The following is a 27,459-nucleotide window of genomic DNA, read 5'->3' as shown; positions in this document are numbered from 1 at the left end:
GTAGCTACAGTCATGTAGCATTACGTACATGACTGTACCATGGTCCATGTACATGTACCAGTGTACAGCTGTAGTGTGTGAGACTGTGAGTGCCGGGGCAGTGGTGATATGAGTGGAACTCGTAGGTCTACAAAGTACAAGACAAACAACGATACAAAAGTAACACTGCCGTGCCTGCACCATGTCCACCACTTGCACTGCCAATCACCGGGTGCACCGACCCGTGGTCGCGGGTACCTGTACTGTACTCTGTAGGCTGTATCTGCATGATCTACCGTGTACGAGATCTACGCAGTGCAGATACAGTCGACTAGTGATCTCTCACAGACTCCTTACCACTACCAGCACGTTTTTAGTGCGAGCGAATGATTATGTTGGGTAGTGTTGATTACACTTTTCAGACATGCACAAGGTGATTTTGTCCCGTCTGCTTAGTGCACTGGTAGTGGTATACTTGTAGCGGTGCGGCGGCGGTATGGCATTGCAGAAAATACAAACCGGAGAAAGAAAGCCTGGAATCCAAGGCTGCGCCGCTTCTTGTGCTACCGGACAGAAAGCAGCTTCAATGGAGCGCTTGGTCCGTTTGCGTTCTTTGGAAATTCTACTGCTAGTGCTCGTCGCTGCTACACCGATCCTGTACTCGCGTGCACAGGCCGCTGCCGAAGACGGTAAGTACAGCGCAACCTCTTGATTCAATGTTCAGCTTGAGCACTGCACTAGCGGAGAGAATATCTTCTGCCAGATGTCTCATTTCTTTTCGAGCTGCTAGGAGCAATAATTAAAATACAGAATAAAAAATATACAGGTACCGGTATTGCAGGAAGTAGTGACAGCTAAGAGGAACACGACAGGCAAGCCTCTGGCTCTGGTCAAAAACCAACACGCGTGCACGGTCTTGGCTCTAAAATTAAATTAAAATTAAGCTTTTGTCGTCTTAGCTATTGCGTTTGCTGCTTAGCGGTAAACCTCGATAACATCATTTTGTAGAATAGAATTGATATTGCAGCATTATGTTATTTCCAATTTGGACTTCACGGAGAATTTCAAAGTATTAGGAAATTAGAGGCCACATACCTCGTGCTGCTCTCTTCTCTCCGAAACTCAACACTAGCAAGCCAGATACGAAAGAAAGAAAAAATCCTCATTCACACCATCAGGACTTTTGTGTAGTTCTAAAAAAAATTTTAATCCCGGTTCGCGTGAGACTGGGTCGGAGGCCGAGTTTTGCGCATCCGCAGGAACGCCACCACCCTGTATGGATCAAGGCAGGAACGCCACCACCCTGTATGGATCAAGGCAGGAACGCCACCACCTTCTAGGATCAAGGCAGGAACGCCACCACCCTCTAGGATCAAGGCACAGATGTAGCTCCTAAAGCGATGGGAGGTGAATAGATCAGACCCATCACAAAGTGGTCAAAGACCGAAAATCCCATTTAGTAGTTCCATGACAAGCAGTATTAGTGCCAGTACTGACTCAGGTTCTGGCAACTGAGCGGCTCAGCTACTGTATGAGTGCTTGCTACACAGCCGGTTCAGCCACTACGCTCTTCGGGCTACGATGTGAGATGCACTTTCGTAAAGTAGGGGTGAAAGTGCATAGGGTCAGTGTGTACAGGCCAGCAGATCTTGCAAAAATGGGGTGGGCGTTTGCTGTGGACTTTACGGTGCCCGATGCCCAGTCGACAATGTCACGAGAAAAAGCACTATGGACTACTAGACTACCAGAAAACAATCACGAAACACAGCACATGTCACATGTGCACCCGGTGAAGGTATTTGTTACTGTTCATGTACATGTGTACGTCCGGCCGCACTCGTACGATTTTCAGGGGTCCAGAGCCATTCACGTTGAGGGCGCTAGATATTATTATTATTATTATTATTATTTAAATAGGCGTCGAGGCGACAATAGTTTTAGAATTGCGATCAACAGAACGAGCTGAACCGACATTTCACAAAGGCTTTTATTGTTTTCAAAAAACGAGTGGATACGAAGGCAGTGAAGAACGTGGAAGAAAGAAAAAATGTGATATGGAAAAAAATGATGAACAAAAAATTTGTACTTCGAACTAGTTTTCGCACAACACTCCTCAGGAAGCTACGTTGTACTAATGAAAAACAATCCAGAAAGATACTAATAAAGAGAAATGGAGTGAGAAGAAACAACACCTATGAAAATGATAATCCTAGCACTAAGGTAATAACAGGAAAAACTGCGAAAGCAATTAACAAACTTGTAAGGACTACTAGTATACTGTGACACAAGATATGACACCATGGCCAACCAGAGCCAAACCGACAGAACAAGCTGCCACTAAAACAATTTCAAACGAATAATGCTGTCCTTCTGGACACACAGATCAGGCTTATGAATACGTTGACACACATGGTTATAAGTTGCAGTTGAGTGTGTTAGAAGCTGTGTGTCAACGTATTCATAAGCCTGATCTGTGTGTCCAGAAGGACAGCATTATTCGTTTGAAATTGTTTTAGTGGCAGCTTGTTCTGTCGGTTTGGCTCTGGTTGGCCATGGTGTCATATCTTGTGTCACAGTATACTAGTAGTCCTTACAAGTTCGTTAATTGCTTTCGCAGTTTTTCCTGTTATTACCTTAGTGCTAGGATTATCATTTTCATAGGTGTTGTTTCTTCTCACTCCATTTCTCTTTATTAGTATCTTTCTGGATTGTTTTTCATTAGTACAACGTAGCTTCCTGAGGAGTGTTGTGCGAAAACTAGTTCGAAGTACAAATTTTTTGTTCATCATTTTTTTCCATATCACATTTTTTCTTTCTTCCACGTTCTTCACTGCCTTCGTATCCACTCGTTTTTTGAAAACAATAAAAGCCTTTGTGAAATGTCAGTTCAGCTCGTTCTGTTGATCGCAATTCTAAAATTATTATTATTATTATTATTATTATTATTCAAAGGATCAATCGGGGAAGTGAACTGCCTGAAAAGAGAAAAAAACGCCAGACCCACCAGGACTCGAACCTGGGACCCTGCTTTTCTTCTCATGAACAATGCTCATGAACAATGCTCGAGTCCTGGTGGGTCTGGCGTTTTTTTCTCTTTTCAGGCAGTTCACTTCCCCGATTGATCCTTTGAATTTGAAGTTCTCCCAATCCTTTCCAAATTATTATTATTATTATTATTTATGACTTGGGGCTCCCCGCGTGCTAGTTTGTACGTGAAGTGTGTGGGTTACAGTGAGGGCTGCGTCCCACCCGCCTGTGTGGATTCACAGGAAGTGTGAGTTACGAAGTCTGAAGAAAATGTTGAACGGCCTCTGCTGGGATGACGACTACACCATAGCTCAGTGGTTAGAGCATCGCTGGCTACAAGCGAGGGTCCCTGGTTCGAGTCCTGGTGGTGACAGTCAATTTTTTCTTCAGACTTTTCCCGTTTGTCTCTTTCCCTCAAACCAGTTAATATTTTATGACTTGGGGCTCCCCGCGTGCTAGTTTGTACATGAAGTGTGTGGGTTACAGTGAGGGCTGCGTCCCACCCGCCTGTGTGGATTCACAGGAAGTGTGAGTTACGAAGTCTGAAGAAAATGTTGAACGGCCTCTGCTGGGATGACGACTACACCATAGCTCAGTGGTTAGAGCATCGCTGGCTACAAGCGAGGGTCCCTGGTTTGAGTCCTGGTGGTGACAGTCAATTTTTTCTTCAGACTTTTCCCATTTGTCTCTTTCCCTCAAACCAGTTAATATTTTATGACTTGGGGCTCCCCGCGTGCTAGTTTGTACGTGAAGTGTGTGGGTTACAGTGAGGGCTGCGTCCCACCCGCCTGTGTGGATTCACAGGAAGTGTGGGTTACGAAGTCTGAAGAAAATGTTGAACGGCCTCTGCTGGGATGATGACTACACCATAGCTCAGTGGTTAGAGCATCGCTGGCTACAAGCGAGGGTCCCTGGTTCGAGTCCTGGTGGTGACAGTCAATTTTTTCTTCAGACTTTTCCCGTTTGTCTCTTTCCCTCAAACCAGTTAATATTTTATGACTTGGGGCTCCCCGCGTGCTAGTTTGTACGTGAAGTGTGTGGGTTACAGTGAGGGCTGCGTCCCACCCGCCTGTGTGGATTCACAGGAAGTGTGAGTTACGAAGTCTGAAGAAAATGTTGAACGGCCTCTGCTGGGATGACGACTACACCATAGCTCAGTGGTTAGAGCATCGCTGGCTACAAGCGAGGGTCCCTGGTTCGAGTCCTGGTGGTGACAGTCAATTTTTTCTTCAGACTTTTCCCGTTTGTCTCTTTCCCTCAAACCAGGTAATATTTTTTGGCTTGGGGCTCCCCGCGTGCTAGTTTGTACGTGAAATGTGTGGGTTACAGTGAGGGCTGCGTCCCACCCGCCTGTGTGGATTCACAGGAAGTGTGGGTTACGAAGTCTGAAGAAAATATTGAACGGCCTCTGCTGGGATGACGACTACACCATAGCTCAGTGGTTAGAGCATCGCTGGCTACAAGCGAGGGTCCCTGGTTCGAGTCCTGGTGGTGACAGTCAATTTTTTCTTCAGACTTTTCCCGTTTGTCTCTTTCCCTCAAACCAGTTAATATTTTATGACTTGGGGCTCCCCGCGTGCTAGTTTGTACGTGAAGTGTGTGGGTTACAGTGAGGGCTGCGTCCCACCCGCCTGTGTGGATTCACAGGAAGTGTGAGTTACGAAGTCTGAAGAAAATGTTGAGCGGCCTCTGCTGGGATGACGACTACACCATAGCTCAGTGGTTAGAGCATCGCTGGCTACAAGCGAGGGTCCCTGGTTCGAGTCCTGGTGGTGACAGTCAATTTTTTCTTCAGACTTTTCCCGTTTGTCTCTTTCCCTCAAACCAGTTAATATTATTATTATTATTATTATTATTATTATTATACGCATTCCCGCGTTGAAGTGTAGCAGCAGTATGCTGCGTCCACAGCTTCGCTTATGCAGAATGGCTTGGGTGAGAGGAGAGGGGAGAGAAAGCAACAAGGCAACTAACATCTATGAAATAGGTCACAATAACATGAAGAGAACCAACCTACATATGCATGATTGCACAAGAATGGAGATGACAAATGGCTATAATCACTGTGCCACAAAACCGGTACACAGGAGATCTGTCGACAATGTAACGAAACATAAAACTCAGTCACTCAATACAGGTTCCACTAAATTACAAGAGAACAACGCTACAACATTACACACACCCTCTACACTTGCGCTAGATATAGCATAATTATTTAGTCGGATTTCACCAAGCGCAACTGTACATGTACTGTCAGTCTGAAAAATTTCTGCCCATTCAAATTTCGGCCTCCCAGGGCTAAAACCCATCTTGGCTGCATCAAATTTTCGGCCTGTACTGTGACCACCTACTTTTCCTGAAGATGTGCCTTGCCCGAAAATTCGAATGATTCGTATCTCTTTTTCTTTTAGTGATTGGTGTAGCCCAGAGACCGTTTGGAGAGTGTTGTCAAGATGTATGGATACCTACTTTTAGCGACCGTTTTTCCATGCACGGACCGTTCTACACAGAAACTGCACCGGATATAGAGACCACGTGCCTTGCGCGACCAGCGACCGAATTCTAGTGGGGTGGTCGCTTAAACCAGGTTTTAGTGTATGTGCAAAACAGTCAGACGACTGGTACATGGTGTTGCACTGGTTGAAGTGACTACATGGAAAGATCGATCCTCGGGTATACATTTTGCCTTGATTGCCATCAAGAGAAAGTGCAAAAATGGTGTGCCTTGTAAAGCACAATACATGTACATCAGTATGTCTATTGAATGTGTGCATCAGTATGTCTATTGAATGTGCATCAGTATGTCTATTGAATGTGTGCATCAGTATGTCTATTGAATGTGTGCATCAGTATGTCTATTGAATGTGTGCATCAATTTGTCTATTGAATGTGCATCAGTATGTCTATTGAATGTGTGCATCTGACAATGAGCATGTCGTGTAGCCCTGCCCAGCAAGTACTCTTAAGTCTAAACTACGGACAACTCGAGGGCCCTGTTGGCATGGTATTGGATAGTTGTGGTGCTAGTAAGACAAGTGCACTCCCGCCACTCCACTGTAGTTCAGAAATTGAAGAATGGCACATGCAGCCGTGCCATGCAAGGATATATGTCAGTCATGCGTCGTATGCCATCCACTGGCAGTGTGTAGTTGCACTGTGCTCAGCTGTGCTGTGTAAGAAAAAGGAGCAGGAAATCTGCACTTTCTCTCATCCGGATATTGCCGGGTTTGAGTGACAATGTATGCTCAATGGACTGCCTTGCAACCAGTATAACACATGCGTACAGCACAGCTTGGGCCCACATGTCTCACTGTCTACACCCAGGTGTTAAGGCAGGCTGTGGCCATCCGCCCGCCGCCAAGGGGCAACACTCTGCCTATTCCCATGTAGCGCTGTATTCCACAATTCCATCTGCTCAAACTGGCAGGCTGCATTCCGTTCTCCAGGACTTCACCAAGAAACAAAATTTATACTTCTAAGCGCAAAGGCACGTTTTTGGGCAGAACTAGATTTGATTCCCCCGTCCCTGAGCAGCCAAACAACTGCCTTATTCCCTTTTCTGTTTCTGTAGCAAGCAAGTGGAGTTGTGACGACGAAAGTCTGAACAAGCTTGCACTGCAAAGTCTCCACGAGAAATTGGACGACGATCATGATGGAGAAGTTGAGCTGAATGAGACATCAGAGGTGAGTATTTGGTGGTCAGCAAACTTTATGATGTGTAGTCTTTGGTAGATGCTCTACGCTAGTGTGTGTGTGTGTGTGTGTGTGTGTGTGTGTGTGTGTGTGTGTGTGTGTGTGTGTGTGTGTGTGTGTGTGTGTGTGTGTGTGTGTGTGTGTGTGTGTGTGTGTGTGTGTGTGTGTGTGTGTGTGTGTGTGTGTGTGTGTGTGTGTGTGTGTGTGTGTGTGTGTGTGTGTGTGTGTGTGTGTGTGTGTGTGTGTGTGTGTGTGTGTGTGTGTGTGTGTGTGTGTGTGTGTGTGTGTGTGTGTGTGTGTGTGTGTGTGTGTGTGTGTGTGTGTGTGTGTGTGTGTGTGTGTGTGTGTGTGTGTGTGTGTGTGTGTGTGTGTGTGTGTGTGTGTGTGTGTGTGTGTGTGTGTGTGTGTGTGTGTGTGTGTGTGTGTTACGGTGTACTTATTGTAATGAAGGAGTTCAGTGCAGCCTATCTAGTGCAGTCAAGCCACAGTAGTGATGGGAGATACATGTATGAACTGAAGAGTCCCTTGACCAACCAACATTCCTCCGTCCTGGCTTCAAATACTCAATACACCAGGGGGTAATGATTTTAGAAGAAGCTAGTGACGGTATACAGGTTATGCCATCACTTCATTATAGTGTGTTTCAAAAGTAGAGACCACTAGACTTTTTCGAATAATTCAAATTTGGTTGGAGATTTTTGAGAAATGTCTTAGGAATATTGCTTAGGCAGCTCCCGCATTTTTTCTTATATAAATTTCTAAGCGATTGGATAACAAACGCCCAATTTCGGAAATGTCATGCACAAAGCGATCACAGATTTTATGTGGTATAGATGCTGGCCTAACGTTTTTTTGAAACCAGAGGTCTGGACTTTTGAAATGCACTGATGATAGTTGAGATTCTTCGGCGAAGTCACGGACTCGCGGCGCAGCGCTGCACTTGCACTCGCGACTCACGATGAGTACCATTAAAACACTGCTGACCTTCACACTCGTAAACTTGTGTCCATTTGAAAATCTTGATGAAATCATTTGCATAACCTCTATGCGAGCATATCTGTGGTGTGAGACGACAGGAGAGTGAAGGATAATGGGGAGATCCCCCCCCCCCCACCCGAAAAGAAAATAAGACTAAAACGGAGCTGGAGTCCTCCTGTCGTCTCACACCACAGATATGCTCGCATAGAAGTTATGCAAATGATTTCATCAAGATTTTCAAATGGACACAAGTTGCTGATTGTGGCAGGTCGGTGATGACTCAATTACTGCCTGTGGGGCATGCACTTTAAGTAGTATCAGATTGCAGCTGTAGAGTGATGACTGACAGAATGCCTCCCCTCTCTTGTATCGCCAGATGCTCTCAACCTTACTTGTCGCTTCTTTAGTTAGATCATGAGGATAGAGGGACTCGCAGTGCCACATTCAGAAAATTAAAAATGATTCCATTATAACATTCCATGCGTAATAATGTACATTAACCCTTTCAGCCCTAACATTAACCCTTTCAGCCCTACCTACGCTGGAACACGGAAATTAGTACAGTAGGATGGCCTGCCAGCCCGAGTATATTCGGGCTCAGCGCCCTGACGTCATTCTGAATCCCGATTATATTCGGGCTCAGCAGTCAATGGGTTAAAAATCTGTCAAGGCGACCACTGTGATAAGGCGACCATCTGTCCAAGAGGCCCGGACCACTACAACCAGGATCAAGGGATGTCATTTCCAGTGAAATGACCCTTTATAAGGAAGGAGACCACCTGTACACGGGACCACATTTGTAAGGTCCCTTGAGCGGTCGCCTTAGACAGGTTTCACGGTTGTCCATTTCCCCAAACTAGGAAATGCGTACACCAAGATGGGCTTTGTCCGAGATGTTGCGGTGTCTGTTTGATTCTTGTCCTTAGTTCGTCCTGCACGAGTTTTCCGGGACTCCTCATAATGGTCGCTACAAGAAATTTCACGCAAATGATTCCAACATCGACCTGGCTGAAATGACAACACGCTGGACAGATGTAAACCCAGGTAAGCAATGGCAACAGTAAAAGAGGGACTGGTGACATTTGACCTCACATTACCTTTGAAGACCTTTCTGCACCTTGCTCAATTTCACATTGGCAGTGGGAAAACCAAGCTATGAATTCTACACATCTCCTGTCAAGTATTGCCAAGATTCCTCTTTTGCCATCTCCTGTAGAGGAACATGGTAACGGAATACATGTGCCTGTGTATGCATGTGCTTTCCTGCAGCTTATAATTGGAGCACCGCAGAGGTGGTCTACTGGCTGGAGGAGGCTGTGCGGCTACCAGCCTACTCGGCCACCTTTGTGCAGTACAAAATTGTAGGGAAATGTCTGCCAAGGTTAGTGGCGTGCTCTGCAGGGACCACAGGGAAAAGTTGTCATGACATGTGACTGATAAGTTAATTCTGAACCGAAAGCACTTTTGCAGAGCGATTTCTTGGATCCTACCCGCAGGACCTCATCCAAGCCATCATTAACCGTAATATTCCAGTTTCCTGATCAGCTGACAATTATAACCATTTCAGCACTAATTATCATCCATTCACACCGTACAACACGCAATAGACTTATGCAATCAGTGCTTCATGCAAATGGGGGGGGGGGGGGCGACTTAGAAGTGGCAGATGTGAAAACTTGACGTCATTAGTGTTTTCGATTGTGATGCCTTCATGGATGTAAAATGAAGTATGCATGTTTGTGATTTGTTGTTCCTTCTCAGAATTGCTCTCAACAAAGAGAAGTTCTTGCAGGAAGTGTTGGGGGTCTTCAATCGTGAAGAACGCAGCAGGCTGAAGCTGAAAGCGATGGAGGTGGTCCTCTTTGGTCCAAGTACGTACATTGGACTTTGAGCTTAGGAACTTCGGTGTTTGAAATGTTCATTGGGTTAACACGAAACGCACTTTTCTATCTCCACCCCAAAAATTGGACAATATGCCAGTGTACATGTAGTAGTGGCTAGAGAAGAGTGCAAGTGACACGCTGGCAACTGTCAATTCAATAGTCGGTTGGCCGGACATCCCATTTAATTCCAGGTATACTGTAGAATCCCGCTGATAAGCCCATGGGCTTATCTGTTTCATAAGGACATTTCGGTGGGCTTATACAAGAACATGGACTTATACGCGGGCATGAGCTTATACGCCGACACCAAAATTGTTCAAAATTGTGCGTGAAAAGTACACACATGTGTGTATGAAAAGTACCGAGGAAGTGAGAAGTACATTGCTGAAAACCACTGTGCAAACAAAAACATCCGATGATTGTGTTGAAATGTACAAAAACACGTACATGGTATGACCTAGGCCGCCTATGGGCTTGTACAATGAAGCTTCGCGATGTTCAAACTTGCCCTGGGTGTATGCGCGGGTGGGCTTGTCCACGGGATTCTACGATATTTTATATACATGTGTGATGTCTACAACATGCACTGACTGCTGGAAGTTAGTTCGAACTAAATCACACGCAGTCAGAAAATGGTGCTGTGACCCTTCACAATCATGGTGCTAGAGATCAGGCAGTTGTACATGCCTGAAATTAGGAAATCTTCAGTCAGTAGATTGGATTCCAGAAGCAAAAGATGTTTTCAGTGTTGCCCAAGTTTTCACAGTGTTTCTCAGCTCCTCAATGCGTTGCTTGTGCCTTCTGCCTCCTGCTCTGTTTTTTGTAGTATTCCCGTCACATTTCTGGTACCATGTTGGCTTGGCGTTGACCTCAATCATGGCCATTGTGCTGGGGTTCTATGTGCTACTCGCACGTAAGAGAAACAATGAAATGGCGCGCATGCTGGAAGAAACGCGAATTCACCTGCAGGAGGCCCAGACCATCAAGGACGCGTAAGTTTCCAAATAGCAAACACGCAACTCAGTAACATTTTACGGTGATTCTGTGGGTGGTGACATATTGTATTTGATTCTGGTGCAGCTCTACAGCTCAGTAGTGGAAGGACAGATCCCGGCTCTGTGCTTTTGGCCTGCTTACAATACATGCATGCTTCTTTCAATGCTGGAAGAAGGGGGAAAGATGTGTGAAAAGGTCCCAACACGCATACAGTCAGACCTCGTTTAACCGCACATATCCGTTTTCCACAAAATATCCGGATAGGCGAGGGAACTGGATAATCGAACACACATGCTGTATGTATGCATGACTTAGGTATGCTGTAAATCGGTAACCAATGATTTTCTTCCAGATGGCAGGGGATCCGGATAAAAGAGGACCGGATAAGCAAGGTCTGAGACACTATCTGCCTGAAACTAGGGTCGCACTGCACCTGCCACCGCTGTATTTAAGCCGAACATGATCTATACATGTGCTGGTCGATTATGGTCGGGAAAACTGTGAACAGGACTCTTTCAGTCATTTTGTTTCTTGCTTCTGTGTTAGGGGTCGGTATCGACATTCAAAAACGTCAATTTCTTGTAGTGAGAGCAGTGAAAGTGAGCTTCTTGTCAAGATCACGTGTGTGTGTGTGTGTGTGTGTGTGTGTGTGTGTGTGTGTGTGTGTGTGTGTGTGTGTGTGTGTGTGTGTGTGTGTGTGTGTGTGTGTGTGTGTGTGTGTATAGCTATGGATATATCATGATGGTTGAAATGAGTTGTGACATCATGAACATAGCAGAGTCGTTCAGCCATGTTCACTGTATAGCTCAGTGTATAGCCTCTCAGTGTGTCTAGTGCAAGTGCTGCACACTCTAGCAGATTGCATTTCTTTTTGCCACCATTGTACATGCAGCTGCACTGAGAGCACATGGTTTTATCAATTCTTCGACGAGGCATTCTTAGCCTGTTCACGTATTGCAGAAACACACAGCATCGGATGCTGGACGTGGGAATAGGTGGTGGGAGGTGGTATGGAAATATGGGCTGGTCGGGTCTGTGAAGCGAAGCCAGCGTCGTAATGGCTGCGCACATGCCTATCTGAGATATACACGAAAGCCGGGAGTTGGCAGTTTGATCAGCTGCAATCCAGTTGAGAATCCTTTGTAGGTCCCATTGCCTTTCCTAGCTCCATCTCAGTGGCCGGTCCCATAGCCTTTCCTAGCTCCATCTCCAGTGGCCTTTCTGTGGGATCTGGGGCAGTGTGATCTAGCCATGCAATGTTGAATGTCGGTCATTTGGTATTTTAGTTCATCGAGCAACCCGGCAACAGCGGCAAGCCATGCATACATCTACTTCCTCCGACAAGAAAACTTGGTGTGTTTTTCTTTCTTCAATGACACTTGAACTAACTTAGGGGCCGTCCGTAAATATCGATGTTTTTTTAGAGACGATATTGGTGCGTCTGGGGGGGGAGGGGGTTTGAGCCATGTGCGTCTTTTCGAGCATCAGAAAAATATCGATGTAAATATCTGAAGTTTCCTGCACGCGGACGTCTAAATGGCTATACAAGAAATGTGAAACCAGCTTCCGTGCGCGGAGCAAAAACTCACGACACAAGAACAAAATCAAAAATTGGAAGCTGTACGCCCATGGCGAATTTCAAGAGCAAAAGAATGAGCTATTGATTGTGGAAATCGGCCGAACGATGCCTGCAGGAGACCTTTTTCAAGACGTAGAGGCAGTGCGAACAAACACGGGCGAACTCCACAAGAGTTTCCAGTCATAATGCTCTCCTTCTCAATTAGACCATATTTTTAGAGATCCTACTCTGGTTCTGCCCGTACTAGTAGTAGTAGAATCCTAAAGGACGTTTTGGCTCTTCGTTGAGCTCATTTTAGTTATTACACACAGACACTCAGTGTCTTTCCACTCGGAAACAATTCTCCTCATACTTCAGTAAGAATCATTATCATTAGTATCAGAGATACTCAAACTCGTGACTGTCCTCCAAGTAGTTATGATGAGGAAGCGTCTACATCATGACGGCTGGGGTAGATATTCCCACCAGCCGTATGCGACGCAGAAAATGCTAGTGTCAGGATAAGGACATCGTGGAGGCGAATAGAGACATACCGTAGAAGTCTCCGGTAAACGAAAGCAATACGACGGGAAAAGAAGAAGACTGTATAACCATAAACGGGACAAGTCATGGCAGTAAGTATAGAACTAGACTGAAACGAATGGGAACATAACAGGGTTGACTTGACATAGAACGTACATATAACAATAAATCGTAATGTTGTCCGACGGTAACACACAGTAGCAATGAATACTAGAAATGCATCGAAAGTGCAGCTGTCCAATCAGAGACGTGTGTGAAGACGCATGCAAATATCTAACACTCCCTCCGTTGAGGTACAATATCTAACACTCCCTCCGTTGAGGTACATAAGGCTGAACGAATGCATGTATTGTAGCTCAACAACGAATACTTATGATATTGCAATCAGAGGTGTAGGATCTTCTTGAGACAACGCTTAACGCATCTCACCATTCTCTCAAAGAACCCGCCCCACCAGGGGGGCTTCTCAAGCAGATGGGGCTTCTCCAGTAGATGGGGTCCCGCGTTGAGGCAGACGTTGATCGACGGGCCCTTGCCTGAGCGGAATGACGCATCGTACACAACACGCACTCTTGTCGTGGTCCTATCTTCTCCACCAACGGCTTGATGTGGCACATAGTGTATATCTCTCACATCACCAAATTCCGGGTTCTTGTCTTCCTCGATATTGCTGATTCGGAAGTTGTCGGGTAGCGTTGCATGGCGGACTTGATTCTCCGTTATTGGATGTATCCCAAGAGACTCCAGCTCCCAGGATTGTTGAAGCTGCTGATCAAGGACCTGCGCTGTCGTCGTTAAGCTGTGCACCTCAGTAGCGAGGCATGTACCTGTCGTACTAGTTGTTGGGCCTGATGCAGGACCGGACAAGACCCAGCCAAGACGCGTACGGATGGCTGTCGGACCAGAGGCCGTCGTGATCACCTTGCCCATCATAAATTGCCAGTACTGGTCGGCTCCAATCAATAGATCGATTGTGGCTGTGCCGTCGCAGTCGTCTGCCAGTGTGAGGCCTTGTAGCGCACCGCAGCACTGGACTGCTTGTGCAGGGTGCTGGTTCTGGACTGGTGCACAAATTGATTCAATCACAATACACTCCAGCTGCAGGGGGTCTCCCTCCGTACTCTGTACGGTCAGATTCACCACGTCTCTTAAACCGCTGTCCCCAACAGAGCAATCACCGAAGGCATTGACATTCAAGCCTTCCTGCCTGTCTGTCTTTAGGTCCAGCCGCCTTTGCACATCACGTGTCACGAATGAGCGCTGGCTCCCTCCGTCGAACAACAACCTCACAGGGATCCCGTTGTCTCGGACTGGTAAGCCTGGTGCAACTATAGCTTTAGCGGTCTGCAGCAAAACCATATTGTTGTCTTTGCTAGATGACGTCAGAGCACTGACAGACGACAGGGTAACGCTGCTGGCGGATGGATTGGTAGGTTCCTTCTTGCTTGGAGCTGATGCTGCCCTAGACTGGTTGTTAGCGGCCGGCTTCTTTTCATAGCGCGACGTGGGTGGTGTCACAGGTGATGGCCTGTCAGATGTTGAGTCACACAGGGTAGTGTGGTGTCGACGTTGGCACTTGGCGCATTTCAACTTCGACTGACAGTGACGGATTATGTGGTTCGGTTTCAGACACAGAAAGCACCTTCCGTTGCTCTTAACTATGTCCTTCCGCTTCTCTGTGTTTGTAACGACAGAGCACCTGGCCGTCTCATGACTCTGTCCACAGAACACGCAACTGGCACTTGCCGGGGACGTAAAGGCTGCTAATGCTGCTGCTGTTGGCTGTTCTCTGTAGGTCTGTTTGTTGCGTGTACCGGTCCCCTCAGGCTGTGTGGTGATGCCTATGAGTGTCTCCTGTGCTGTTGTTCTGTAGTCCGCTTCTCTTAATGCCCAGGCCAGCAGAGTGCATACCGTCTCCGCTTCACCTCTTTCTGTCATCTGGCGGTAGTACTGCGTCAAGAGAGACTGTGGCAGTTTCTTCAGGAGCTGCTGATAGAATGCACCAGCCTGAAGTTCCTGGCTGCGTCCGGCGTCTTCTAGGTGAATGACAGCTACTTGGAGAAGATCAGCGAACTTCTCCAGATCCTGGGCAGCTCGTTCCATTCGTATCACTGGTAGCCGCGCCAGCGCCTCTGTATGCACTGCTGTCTGTCTTCTATCGCCACCAAACTTCTGTTCTAGACGCCTGATTGCTGCGGTGTACGCTGCTGCTGAGTATCCATAAGATTCTATCGCTTTCAATGCTGAGCTCGTCAAACACTGACGTAGTTGCAATAATTTCAGCTCTGGCGATAAATCTTGCTGCTCAACGCAAACCGAGAATGCTGCTTTCCATGTTCTGTATGCTGTTTTATCACCACTAAACGTAGGTATCTTCACTTTCTTCAGGTGTCGGTACACGTCTGTTGGTGCTGCTGTTGACGATGTTGAGCTGGCTGTCATTCCAGACCAACTGGTCTGCGCGGGTTGCTGCTGCTGGTATTGTTGCTGTTGACGCTGCTGCTGCTGCTGCTGTTGTTGTTGTTGTTGTTGTTGCCGCTGCTGCTGTTGCTGCTGTTGCTGTTGCTGTAGTTGTTGCCGCTGCTGCTGCTGTTGTTGTAGCCCAGACAACGGCTGTGGCCTGGGCCTCGGTAGCGGCGTGGAAAACCGCTGCGGCGGTAGCATGCGTGATAACGGCTGCGGCATAGACGACAGCTGCAACGTAGACAAAGGCTGCGACGACTTCGGCACATAGACCGACTGGGACGCGTACAACGGCGGCAACGAGTGCTGCGACACAGGCAACGGCAAAGACTGATCTGCCGACAATGGCGGCAACGACTGCTGGGACACGGGCAGCGACTGCTGCGACACCGGCAACGGCAAAGACTGATCTGCCGACAATGGCGGCAACAACTGCTGCGACACGGGCAGCGACTGCTGCGATACAGGCAGCGACTGCTGCAACACGGGCAGCGCCTGCTGCGACACGGGCAGCGACTGCTGCGACACAGGCAACGACAAGGACTGATCTGCATACAACGGCGGCAACGACTGCTGCGACACGGGCAGCGACTGCTGCGACACGGGCAGCGACTGCTGCGATACAGGCAGCGACTGCTGCAACACGGGCAGCGTCTGCTGCGACACGGGCAGCGACTGCTGCGATACAGGCAGCGACTGCTGCAACACGGGCAGCGTCTGCTGCGACACGGGCAGCGACTGCTGCGATACGGGCAGCGACTGCTGCGATACAGGCAGCGACTGCTGCAACACGGGCAGCGCCTGCTGCGACACGGGCAGCGGCTGCTGCGACACAAGCAACGGCAAGGACTGATCTGGATACAACGGCGGCAACGACTGCTGCGACACGGGCAGCGACTGCTGCGATACAGGCAGCGACTGCTGCAACACGGGCAGCGTCTGCTGCGACACGGGCAGCGACTGCTGCGACACAAGCAACGGCAAAGACTGATCTGCCGGCAATGGCGGCAACGACTGCTGCGACACGGGCAGCGACTGCTGCGATACAGGCAGCGACTGCTGCAACACGGGCAGCGACTGCTGCAACACGGGCAGCGACTGCTGCGACACAGGCAACGGCAAAGACTGATCTGCATACAACGGCAGCAACGACTTCTGCGACACGGGCAGCGACTGCTGCGATACAGGCAGCGACTGCTGCAACACGGGCAGCGTCTGCTGCGACACAGGCAGCGACTCCTGCAACACGGGCAGCGACTGCTGCGACACAGGCAACGACTGCTGCGACACAGGCAACGGCAAAGACTGAGACGCAGACAACGGCGGCAACGACTGCAGCGACACGGGCAGCGACTGCTGCGACACAGGCAGCGACAAGTACTGATACGCAGACAACGGTTGTGACATACATGAAGGCAAGGGCTGCGACAAAGACTGCGACACATACAAAGGCTGTGTGTGTGTGTACTGCATGCGTGTGCGCTGTGATTGCATCCTAGACACAGGTTGCGATGCAGTCTCTGGGGTCTGTTTGCCAGGTCGCCACAATGTGTCCATGGAGTTGTTGGTGTGGGCCAATGGTGCTGTCCCAGTGTTGAACTGCTGTGCATTCTCAATCATATACTCGGTGCTTTCAGGAACAATCACTGGCGTAGCAATGTCTGGCACGAAAGCGTTCGCCCACGTTGTATCACTATTTGCAGTTGCACCTTCTACGTCGTTTGGATACTCTTGCCGATCCTTCGTATCTGCCTTTTGATGATGACCATAGCCTTGTAAAGTTGTCTGATGACCAGCGGGTTCGCATAACGGCACACTCTCGCCCGTTTCGGGAACCTGTGCGTCTGCCTGTGCACGACTCGTGCTGTCTGTTTGCTGCATATGGCCGCTCAGGACAAGGCCTGCAGCTCCTGGTGCGTGATCCGTGTCCTTATCTAGACTCGCTAAGTATGCTTTCACCTTATCGGCATTCCGGGTGTACTGTACACCGCTTATAGAGCTGGCACGTGAACTGTTGTAGTTTGAACAAATTCCGTACATGTACTCACTAACCATAGCCACTGTGTTTGCATACATTTCTTGTGTTGCTACATACTCCTCGAACAACTCTGGATCCTCCCGCAATGTACTAAGCAAGCAATGTACTTTTAGGTCCAGCTCCACGAGTGACAGTTTGACAGCACTTACAGGTGATCCAGTTTCGATTTCGTTCAGAACCGCGATTCTTGCTCTGGCGAAGGCGACACTCTGGTCAGCCTTTCTCGACCTCGCATCCATTGAATCCGGCTCGAAGGACCAATTTTAGAGATCCTACTCTGGTTCTGCCCGTACTAGTAGTAGTAGAATCCTAAAGGACGTTTTGGCTCTTCGTTGAGCTCATTTTAGTTATTACACACAGACACTCAGTGTCTTTCCACTCGGAAACAATTCTCCTCATACTTCAGTAAGAATCATTATCATTAGTATCAGAGATACTCAAACTCGTGACTGTCCTCCAAGTAGTTATGATGAGGAAGCGTCTACATCATGACGGCTGGGGTAGATATTCCCACCAGCCGTATGCGACGCAGAAAATGCTAGTGTCAGGATAAGGACATCGTGGAGGCGAATAGAGACATACCGTAGAAGTCTCCGGTAAACGAAAGCAATACGACGGGAAAAGAAGAAGACTGTATAACCATAAACGGGACAAGTCATGGCAGTAAGTATAGAACTAGACTGAAACGAATGGGAACATAACAGGGTTGACTTGACATAGAACGTACATATAACAATAAATCGTAATGTTGTCCGACGGTAACACACAGTAGCAATGAATACTAGAAATGCATCGAAAGTGCAGCTGTCCAATCAGAGACGTGTGTGAAGACGCATGCAAATATCTAACACTCCCTCCGTTGAGGTACAATATCTAACACATATAAATACTGCAAACTTGCCATCTTGGGTTCATATTATTCACAAAAAAAGGAAAAAATGAGCATCCAAAAATATTGATTCCATGATCTAGATGTACATGTGCGTCTTCTGGGGGGAGGGGGGGGGGTCAAGGGAGAGAAGCACCAATATCGTCTCTAAAAAAACATCGATATTTACGGACGGCCCCTTACCCTTCACAATAAACAATATTAAATGATTGACTAACCAAATTCAACTTTGTATTGCCCAACCAGGGCATTAGAGACATCAGTTAGTCTGACTTACTCTCCTCTCATTCAAAGATTGCAGCTCCTTGTGGAGAGGAATTGTCGCTGTCGTCGGTCAAAAGTGCGGCTAGAGCGAATTCAGCTGCAGCAAGCACCTCTGCTGTGATCGCTGTGCAACTCTTGATGTCGCTCCTGTGTGCTGTGCACTAGCCACGATGTCGAGGGTAGTCATTTCCGCCGCCACTCCAGAATGCCGTGATAAAGAGTTGTGCAAACACCTCCACACGGACCACACGTAGGACTCCATCTTTTCTGCTGGGCATTCTTGCCAACAGTCCAAACTAAAAAACAAAAATGATTGCCGGCAGCAATATGTGACCTCAGCCGGCGATTTTCCTCAGCCACCAGAGCCACAACGCTCTAGTGGGTATTGCAAACGCCATTGTTGACATTGGCGTATGGACTTTGTGCTGATTGAGTAACCACGCAGGGAGAGAGCACCCCTTGGTTCTGCTTTGACACACGAAAGCACAACGATTCTCCATTGCAGTATGGGGGCGGGGGGGGGCACCGTCATGCTGGTAAAGGAAAGACTGGCCTGCCTCAGCACACAGTGTGAGAATTGCCATGTGCACTCAGCAGCTTGCTGCTTGGCTTCCTGCACCCGGATACATCGAGCCAGGTCGTACCTTTTAGAATGCCATGAGTTGCCACCATGAACAAAACAAAAACGAAACAAACAAAAAACAGACCAAGTTTTCAGTGCTTGCCGGAGGTGGTACAAGTGTCCACGACTGATTGCATATTATACCACATCACACCGTACATGTATGTGCTTGGAATGTGTGATACCAGGCTGTCAAATAATCAGCGTGAAGAGCCATCTGCAGTGCTGGATGAAGTTTCCATGACGACGACCAATTCGGCCGAATCCACCGCACCGTCCATTGCTTCAAGCTTAGTAAGTCACTTACACATGATGCGCTGGCTTGGACTTGTAGCAAGAGTACGTAACCCACCCACCCTCGCCAATGGTGTGCAACTCCACTGTGCATGGGCGCTGTCCCGACAGAATTTCAACTTGACGCCATTTTGATGATGCAACGAGCACTGTTCTGATTCAGATGTATCCTGAATCTGTGGTGGACAAAGCCCTATTTGATCCTGTACAAACTAATTCAAGCAAACATGTGTGATGCGTTAACACCCGTACAAATGTCGTAAATCACTGGTGCAAGGAGCATTGCATTATAACAAATTAACAATGGCGCCAGCTTTAAATTCTGTCAGGACAGCAGGGTATGCAGGAGTTGCACACTCCTGTGTGGTTATGTACTCTTGCTTAAAAGTATTGTAACTATTTTTTGTAGTTCAAAGTACTAGTATAGACTTGATCGAGGCAAATTGAAACGTGCTTGCCCATACATCGCCTTTTTTGCAAAGTTGCTGAGACCATTGTTATATGAATCTGTCTGCGCTGTGAACAGGATGCCGATTCATCTCAGGATGACATCAGCCTGCACACGGAAAATTTTGAGAGCCAGATAGCTGGGGTAAGTGAAGCATAACTCCATCTGCTCGTGCGGCAAGCAAGCAAGTCCAGCTAGCGTTTTAAGTGGCTGATGTCCCTGGAACAGTTTAGACGGTGAATGTTGCACGTGTCACGCACACTAGAACATCTACTGTATACGCTACATCCACAGAACCTGCTGGGAGAGTATTTAAAACAGAACCTGCTGCTGGGAGAGTATGTAGAACAAGTAAATTGTCGTGTCCGTTCCTGAAGGGAACTCCCGACAGCCACTAATACCCAGTAAACCCTAGCGGAAGATGCAGTGCCTAACGGTGGGGGTGAGAAGATAAGTATCACAACCTCTGAAACAAGTGCCGAGAACGACCCCATTAGCCGCATCCATGTACCCCTTGTGCCTGTGGCCACAAGTTCCCAGTTGACTGTGGGTAGCAGCACGGCTGGAAAATCTCTCCCAGGTGGGACTTGAACCAGGTACCTCTTGTGTCTTAATCATGGTCTTTGACCAACCCACGGTGCCTGCCTGATTTGTGTGTACTGGAGTGTAATCCGGAGCACATTTTTCCTCTTTTTTCAGCTCCAATAGCTGTATTTTTCCTTTGCAAAACAGTCCTCGATTGTTGTGTTCGTTTTTCAAGCGAACCTTTTGAAGCTTCCCGGTGCCATGTTGGTCGTCCATAGTAAGCGTGTGGTGCACGCTTGATGCCCATTGCTCAGTGTTCAACAAATACTTGGCTGTCACGTGGCCACGGTATTGTGTGTAGTACTGTGTACTGTACTGAATTTGTGCAGTGCCGTCGGGCGCCGAAGAACGACCAGGCTAGAATGTCACCAAGCACAGCATACCAATGTATAGTATACACGGTGACTCAACTGTACATAGACTGTAATACATGAAAATAAGAATGGTCTAGGCGAGGAGAGGTCTAAGAATCATCAGTCGTTCTGTCCAAACTGATTACTGAATCAACTGGTCAAGACTCGGCTGAGGACAACACCATTATAGGCTTACTAATTTCGGAACACCAAAAGCCAAACGTAAAGGCTCCACTCGCATTGTTCAATGCTTTCGGAAATACAGCAGAAGAAAGCATATTGTGACTGGCTTGTTTGTACCTGATTTTAAATTCATATGTCCACCTCCTGTCTCTGGCTTCTTGTTGTTTTGGCCGCTTTCTCGGCATGCAGCTCAAGCAGCACATCGTGTTCCTGAAACGGCAACTGGAAAGCCAGCCAGGTAGTGGGCCGACTATTCCCATGGACCTTCTCAAGCTACTCTGCCAGACGTACGAACGTGAGACAGGATACTTTGATGCATCAAAGGTCTCAGCCGAGAAACGCTTGCAGGAAAGCGAGGAGGCTGTAAGTATAATTATGGTGACAGCGGACCTTAGTCCTTGAGGGGTCAGGATGATAAAGGTTAAACAGTGCCATTACATGTATAGTGACCTTAGTCGGCTGGGTACTGAACAGTGCCATTACATGTATAGTGTACCTGGGCTTTTTGGTATTTACAGTTTTTACACTGGTTGTGAGCACTTCGACCTGGGAAATATGTGCTACGGTCATCACTTGATATAATTGAGCCTTACTTCAAGAAAACCATGATGAAAACCATGATGAAAACAATGAGATGTTGTGTTGAGAAGATACCCACACAACTCAGGGATAACATGCCAAAAAAGAGAAAGCCCTTCAATCTTCAAGATTTTACCCTGATTTCTGTGGCCTCCAGTAGACATCATTGTCACGGAATGCAAGTATGTGCACTGCACTTCCGGCTTTGCCATGTCGCCGTACATGCACCGATTGTCTCACGGCCAAGGGCTGGTGAAAGCCAAACAAGTCCACTCTACATTTGGTGTGAAAATGGCCAGAAACATTGAGAGATTTTAAATAAAAGCGCAGTCAAGTGAAACAGGCCAATTTCCTTGGTCAAACATTTAACTTCGTTTTCTGCACTTCACGTGCAGTTACACTTGACTGGTATTCTTGGGGCAAGGATCAATTATATCATGTGTGTGTGTGTGTGTGTGTGTGTGTGTGTGTGTGTGTGTGTGTGTGTGTGTGTGTGTGTGTGTGTGTGTGTGTGTGTGTATGGTACATGGTGTGTGTGTATTGGTGTGTGGTGTGCACGTGTGTGTGTGTGTGTGTGTGTGTGTGTGTATTTATGTGTCGGTGGTGGTGGTGTGTGCGTGCGTGTGTGTATGTGTTTGTGTTTGTGTGCTCACATGTGCGTGCATGCTTGTATCCAATGTTGCTGATTGATAGTATACCAAGTTTGTGAAGAAGGTCAAGAACTCCATCCTACCTGGCAGCATGAGAGTGAGTGGTGGTCGCAGCTTGGTGGAACTTGACCAGTGCATAAACGATGCAAGGTGAGCAATTGTGTGATCGATATTTGCATGTGCTTGTGTGTGTGTGTGTGTGTGTGTGTGTGTGTGTGTGTGTGTGTGTGTGTGTGTGTGTGTGTGTGTATGTGTGTGCGTATGAGTATGTGTGTGTGTGGGGGGGGGGGGGTGTATGTGCGTCAGTGCGTGTGTGTGTGTGTGTGTGTGTGTGTGTGTGTGTGTGCATGTCTGTGGTATGGTGTCGTCCCGGGGATCTCAAGCACCATGCTCCGTACTGCAAATCTAGCAGATAGTCCCTTCGCTTTCATTGCCATCGGCAATGGGCGCGTTCAAGGTTCAAGGTGTGTGGGCATGTGGGTGCCGGCCGGTGAATGCCTGTGACGGAACCCAGATATCTCCATCTTGTCGATTAACTCGAAAATGCAATCCAAATTGTCCAAAAAGTTGTAATGCCTCGGCCATCTTGAGCTGGTTTCATTATAAAATGTCACAAATGTGTAATTAGAGCAGCTGCAATTGCACCACCAAGACAAGTATGCAAAGCTTTACAATTTACAATTGGTGAAACGCCAAGGAGTGAAAGGGACCTGTTGCACTGTGTCTATTAGGAATGCTGGGGGAATCTTGCAGAACTCAATTGATGGTTTACGTGTGATGATGTTCTGCACGGCATGTTGCTCTGATGCAGGTCAAAGTTATCGGCTGTGGTTGCTGACCGGCAAGAGCGACGATCACGCTGGACTCAGATTGAGAAAATCTGCCACTTCAAGGTGACCGAGCCGCAGGCGTTAAGGAAACTCTCTCAGGCAAAGCCAGCTGTACCTGTTGTAAGTAGAGCGGCGGGAGAACACCGATTGAGTCGGAAAGGCCCAAAGGCGTCCACCTTTAGTGGATCTGCAACACCAACAGAGTGGGAAGTAACTCCGGGGTGTGTGCAACGCTCCATTTCATCCCAAGATCCTCATCGACTGACAAAGCAACCAAGCACAGCCACATTTCATACTGCATCTTCCCATACACGGAGTCTAAGTCCGAGTAGCCACACTACCTCACTTGCAGCAATCCCCATGCCATTGCCAACATCAGCATCAGCCCATTCCCTCCAACGAATGCCTGAGGTGGATGAATCAGACCAGTCACCGTCTCCTCAGCGACGCAGAAAGGATCAAAGCGGAGGCGATGAGGCCGGCCGGCGTCGTAGAAGTGACGAGGTGACGGTCCGCAGGCACGTCACCAAGTCTTCATCTGCTACCTCAGCCAGCTTCACGGCGCCGTTGACGAAATCAAGTCGGCAAAAGAGTGACCCTGGAAGCGGCAAGAGCACTCCAGTCAAGCTCCCTGCCACGGCTGGTGGTAGTAACCACATCATAGAAGATGCAAGTGCTCCGGAGAGCGAAGTTTGAGGCTGCCTTGGATTTCATTGCAAGAAAAATAGCTCTATATAATGGACCATATGCTGCTGGCCAATAAGGTGTGCCTTTCGTAGCTTCTTACATCGCACATCGTATAGCTTATGTATGGTTGTATTGTAGTAGTTTCCAGCGCGATCTGTTGATTTTGTTAATTTTTTTAAATACTGTTATACTTCGAAGGATGTAAATTTGGAGCTCTGAGCAGTGAGGCCTAGACTGATACTGAACTCTGCGTAAACGTTATGCTTAGCAGAGAATGAAGACTATCATGATGTGGAAACTTTCTGCATTAGAGTATGGAATGACAATTGCTACCTGACTAAATCTCTTCCATACCCTCTTGATGAAGATTATCGCGCCATTACTATGCCATTTCTCACAAATCTTCTTCAGTTTGTCTATGACAATTATTCTCAAGAGAAAAGACGGCAATGCTTATCCAGTATGCCGGCTTACTCGTCCTGATCACTTCAACACATACATGTAGCGGTATGTGCCCTTGTAAACTTTCTCATTTTCTGTCGAGACTGAACTGGATTGTTTTATAGCATGAATCAATGTGAATACTGTATCTCACTGACACAAACTTTTCTATTTATTCCCAGTTAAAGGCAAGCTTGTGCAAATGTGTATAGAGTCCCGGTGACCATGGTGACCGATGTGTTGTGTGTTGCCAAGGCAACCGTGATGAGCAGAGCACGTTTTCATGTTCCCTGCCTCCGCCGTAGGTTCATGACTATTGTTCAGTACTGCATGACTGTACTCATGTCTATCATGCCGACGTGTACTTGTGCCAGTTGTGGACTGGCTCTCTCACTGCTCAGTTTTCATGCAATGACTATGTGCCATGGTGTCATCCCATGGCCCATTAGTTCTTAGGACAACTATGGTATGCCGTGCACTTCTATGCTGTGCTGCAGCTAGCATTGCAAACATGGTACCCGAAATAGGTGTTCATAGTGTTTTGTCCTATCATCAGTTGAGATGCTTCGACTAAGTCGCGGCACAGAGCGCTGGCGACACACGTCAACAGCTTTTAGTGACATTTTGCATACAAATCCCCATCGACTATGATCTAGTACTTAGTAGGGCGCAGTCACCCAGTTTTGGTGGAAGTGCGCGAGTTCGATTGGGAATAAAGGAGGAACGGAGCGTCTCAGCTTTCTCGGACCAAGACCATTCGACTCAACACCCCGAAGACTACAAAAACAAGAATAGAAGACTCCCTACAAGTAATACCGGTATTATAGTGAGGGTCAGAACCGGGGCTAGCCCGGGCCCCCCATACGGTTCAAATGGTCGCAAGACCGGGGCTCTGCCAACGGTGGAGGTTGTAGAAAGGAGCACTGTTTTCAAACGCAGTGCGTCGTCCACCTTGGGCTTGAAACATGCTGTCAACGAAACAAAATGACTTTTGAATACATGACTGATTGTAGATGATTGTGTTCTGTCCGCAGATTGAGTAAAGTCATGTCATGTACTTCCAAGTACATGACATGATGTAGGTAGCCTACTGTACCTGAGCAACTCCACGCACCGTTCCGCTCCATAGCGCTGTATCCGAGGCCAGAGGCCAGCCGCAATCCACATCCGATTTTCTTGTTCTCTTCCTCACAAGTCATTAGTACCTGCCGGGCGATTCAGAAATTATTTCGCCCCGGTGCGAAAGCTGAGGGAAGGAAGTCCAAGAACTAGCGAATGCTCGAGCGCGTATTCTCCGGAAACTTCTTTGGCACGTATCTAAAAGATGATGACAATGTTCTTTCAATAATTATTTGTGTGCGCCATGCAACAGACTTGGGGTGACCCCCGGGTCATACAGTTACCTGCAGTAATGTTTATACCCGTACATTTAATAGTCTCCTAAACACTCAATCATGCACGGTCTCTTCGATGCATACCCTAAAATCAAAATATTTTCACCAGTTGTAGTCTTCGGGGTGCTGAGTCGAATGGTCTTGGTCCGAGAAAGCTGAGACGCTCCCTTCCTACTTGAATCCCAATCGAACTCGCGCACTTCCACCGAAACTGGGTGACTGCGCCCTACGAGATGGGGATTTGTATGCAAAATGTCACTAAAAGCGCCATTTCGTTCTTATAAAAGCACGGATGACCGCGATTGGCCCATATGTTGTACTCTTTTGGACGCTGAGTCGACTGGTTTTAGTCCGAAAGGGCTGCGATGCAGCGTTCCTCCTTTATTCCCAATCGAACATGGCTGAACAAGCGGTCACGTGCTCCTGGCTGCCCAAATCACCTGGTCATCACGCCAGCAGGCGACAACTTTCACACCAAGGTTCAACTCGAGTTCAACTCGAGTGACAGGACTGCACCCAAAAAAGGTCAAACAGGCTAGTAAGTTGTACCCTGCAGGCACGGTGACCAGGTGACTGGTGTGCGCAGGAGCACGTGACCGCTTGTTCAACCATGTTCGATTGGGAATAAAGGAGGAACGCTGCATCGCAGCCTTTTCGGACCAAAACCAGTCGACTCAGCGTCCAAAAGACTACAACATATGGGCCAATCGCGGTCATCCGTGCTTTTATAAGAACGACATAGCACTTTTAGTGACATTTTGCATACAAATCCCCATGTAGTAGGGCGCAGTCACCCAGTTTCGGTGGAAGTGCGCGGGTTCGATTGGGAAAAAAGAAGGAAGGGAGCGTCGCAGCTTCCTCGGATCAAGACCATTCGACTCAGCACCCAGAAGAGTACAACTGGTAAAAATTTGATTTTAGGGTATACATGTACTTCCCCGTTACTTGAAATACGAGGGTTCACCAATTATTTTCTGGTCTGGCCCATCATCAGAATGAATTTGAAGACACCACTGCAGCTGTACTAATGGTTGATAAATATGGTGGTAAAGACACACCTGGCAATATGGCGGTAAACACACGCCTGCCCACACACGCTCTCTAGGCTGCAAAGTTCTGGCACAGAGCTCTCCTTCTCACCACCACCACCATCAGTTTGCGCCTGGCGCCTGGTCGATGCATGGTTGGCGGTATCCGGCATAGCAGGCGTGTGTTTACCGCCATATTGCCAGGTGTGTCTTTACCACCATATTTATCAACCATTAGTACAGCTGCAGTGGTGTCTTCAAATTCATTCTCCCGAGTCAAGCTCCGTGTGAAGACATCCAAGAAGAAGATTGCCTGATGAGTCCAGCGGGGACGAAACGTACGTCGCAATCGAGCTATGTCGTTGCTGTGTCATCTGCTATGTGCCATGCACTACTTGATGTACCAGCCTGCTATGCCGGATACCGCCAACCATGCATCGACCAGGCGCCAGGCGCAAACTGATGGTGGTGGTGGTGAGAAGGAGAGCTCTGTGCCAGAACTTTGCAGCCTAGAGAGCGTGTGTGGGCAGGCGTGTGTTTACCGCCATATTGCCAGGTGTGTCTTTACCACCATATTAACAACCATTGGCCCATCATCAGGCCAGGGTAAAAAGAAAACAGTAACCAAAAACCGAAAAGTGCAGTAGATACCGGTATGCTGTGACGTACATGTATGAGGTGCATGCTGTAGTATATAGTGTAGGAAAGTGATGAGAAGTGTGTCGAAAAAGGTGCTAGAAATGTGTGTAGGTGTGGAGAGTAGCAGCATTGGTGAAAGGTCCTGGTGTTGGGAGGAAGGAAGGAAGGAAGGGGGAGACGTGGAGAGCTGTGTGTGTGTGTATTAGTGCGACACAGAAAATAGAATGCAGAAGCTAGCAAACAGAAAAATATTTGGACAAATATTCGCTATGTACGGGTAGATCTACTATACTCAGTGTACAACCACTGTCAACCAGTTAGCACACACATACACCATTCTGTGCCACTATGTGCAACATCGTACACATTCACACTGTGTCTATCACAACACAAACCCCGACTGTACACATGTAAA

General features: G+C 47.8%; 1 protein-coding gene across 1 annotated transcript; it reads left to right on the top strand.

Annotated features, from left to right (window-relative positions):
• The first annotated feature begins 332 nt into the window (after positions 1-332).
• Positions 333-24,190, top strand: LOC135824406 (stromal interaction molecule homolog). Its single transcript, XM_065337143.1, has 11 exons — positions 333-668; positions 6,578-6,690; positions 8,604-8,721; positions 8,947-9,058; positions 9,439-9,548; positions 10,387-10,552; positions 19,122-19,227; positions 19,754-19,819; positions 20,986-21,159; positions 22,069-22,175; positions 22,837-24,190. The coding sequence occupies exons 1-11, from the start codon at positions 476-478 to the stop codon at positions 23,549-23,551; spliced, it is 1,980 nt and encodes a 659-aa protein (XP_065193215.1). The 5' UTR covers positions 333-475; the 3' UTR covers positions 23,552-24,190.
• Positions 24,191-27,459: the final 3,269 nt, after the last annotated feature.

Source organism: Sycon ciliatum, chromosome 1, assembly GCF_964019385.1.
Source record: "Sycon ciliatum chromosome 1, ocSycCili1.1, whole genome shotgun sequence".
Taxonomy (NCBI): Eukaryota; Metazoa; Porifera; class Calcarea; order Leucosolenida; family Sycettidae; genus Sycon; species Sycon ciliatum.
Note: the sequence above shows the minus strand (reverse complement) of the source record. Positions and strands in the feature narration are given on the sequence as shown.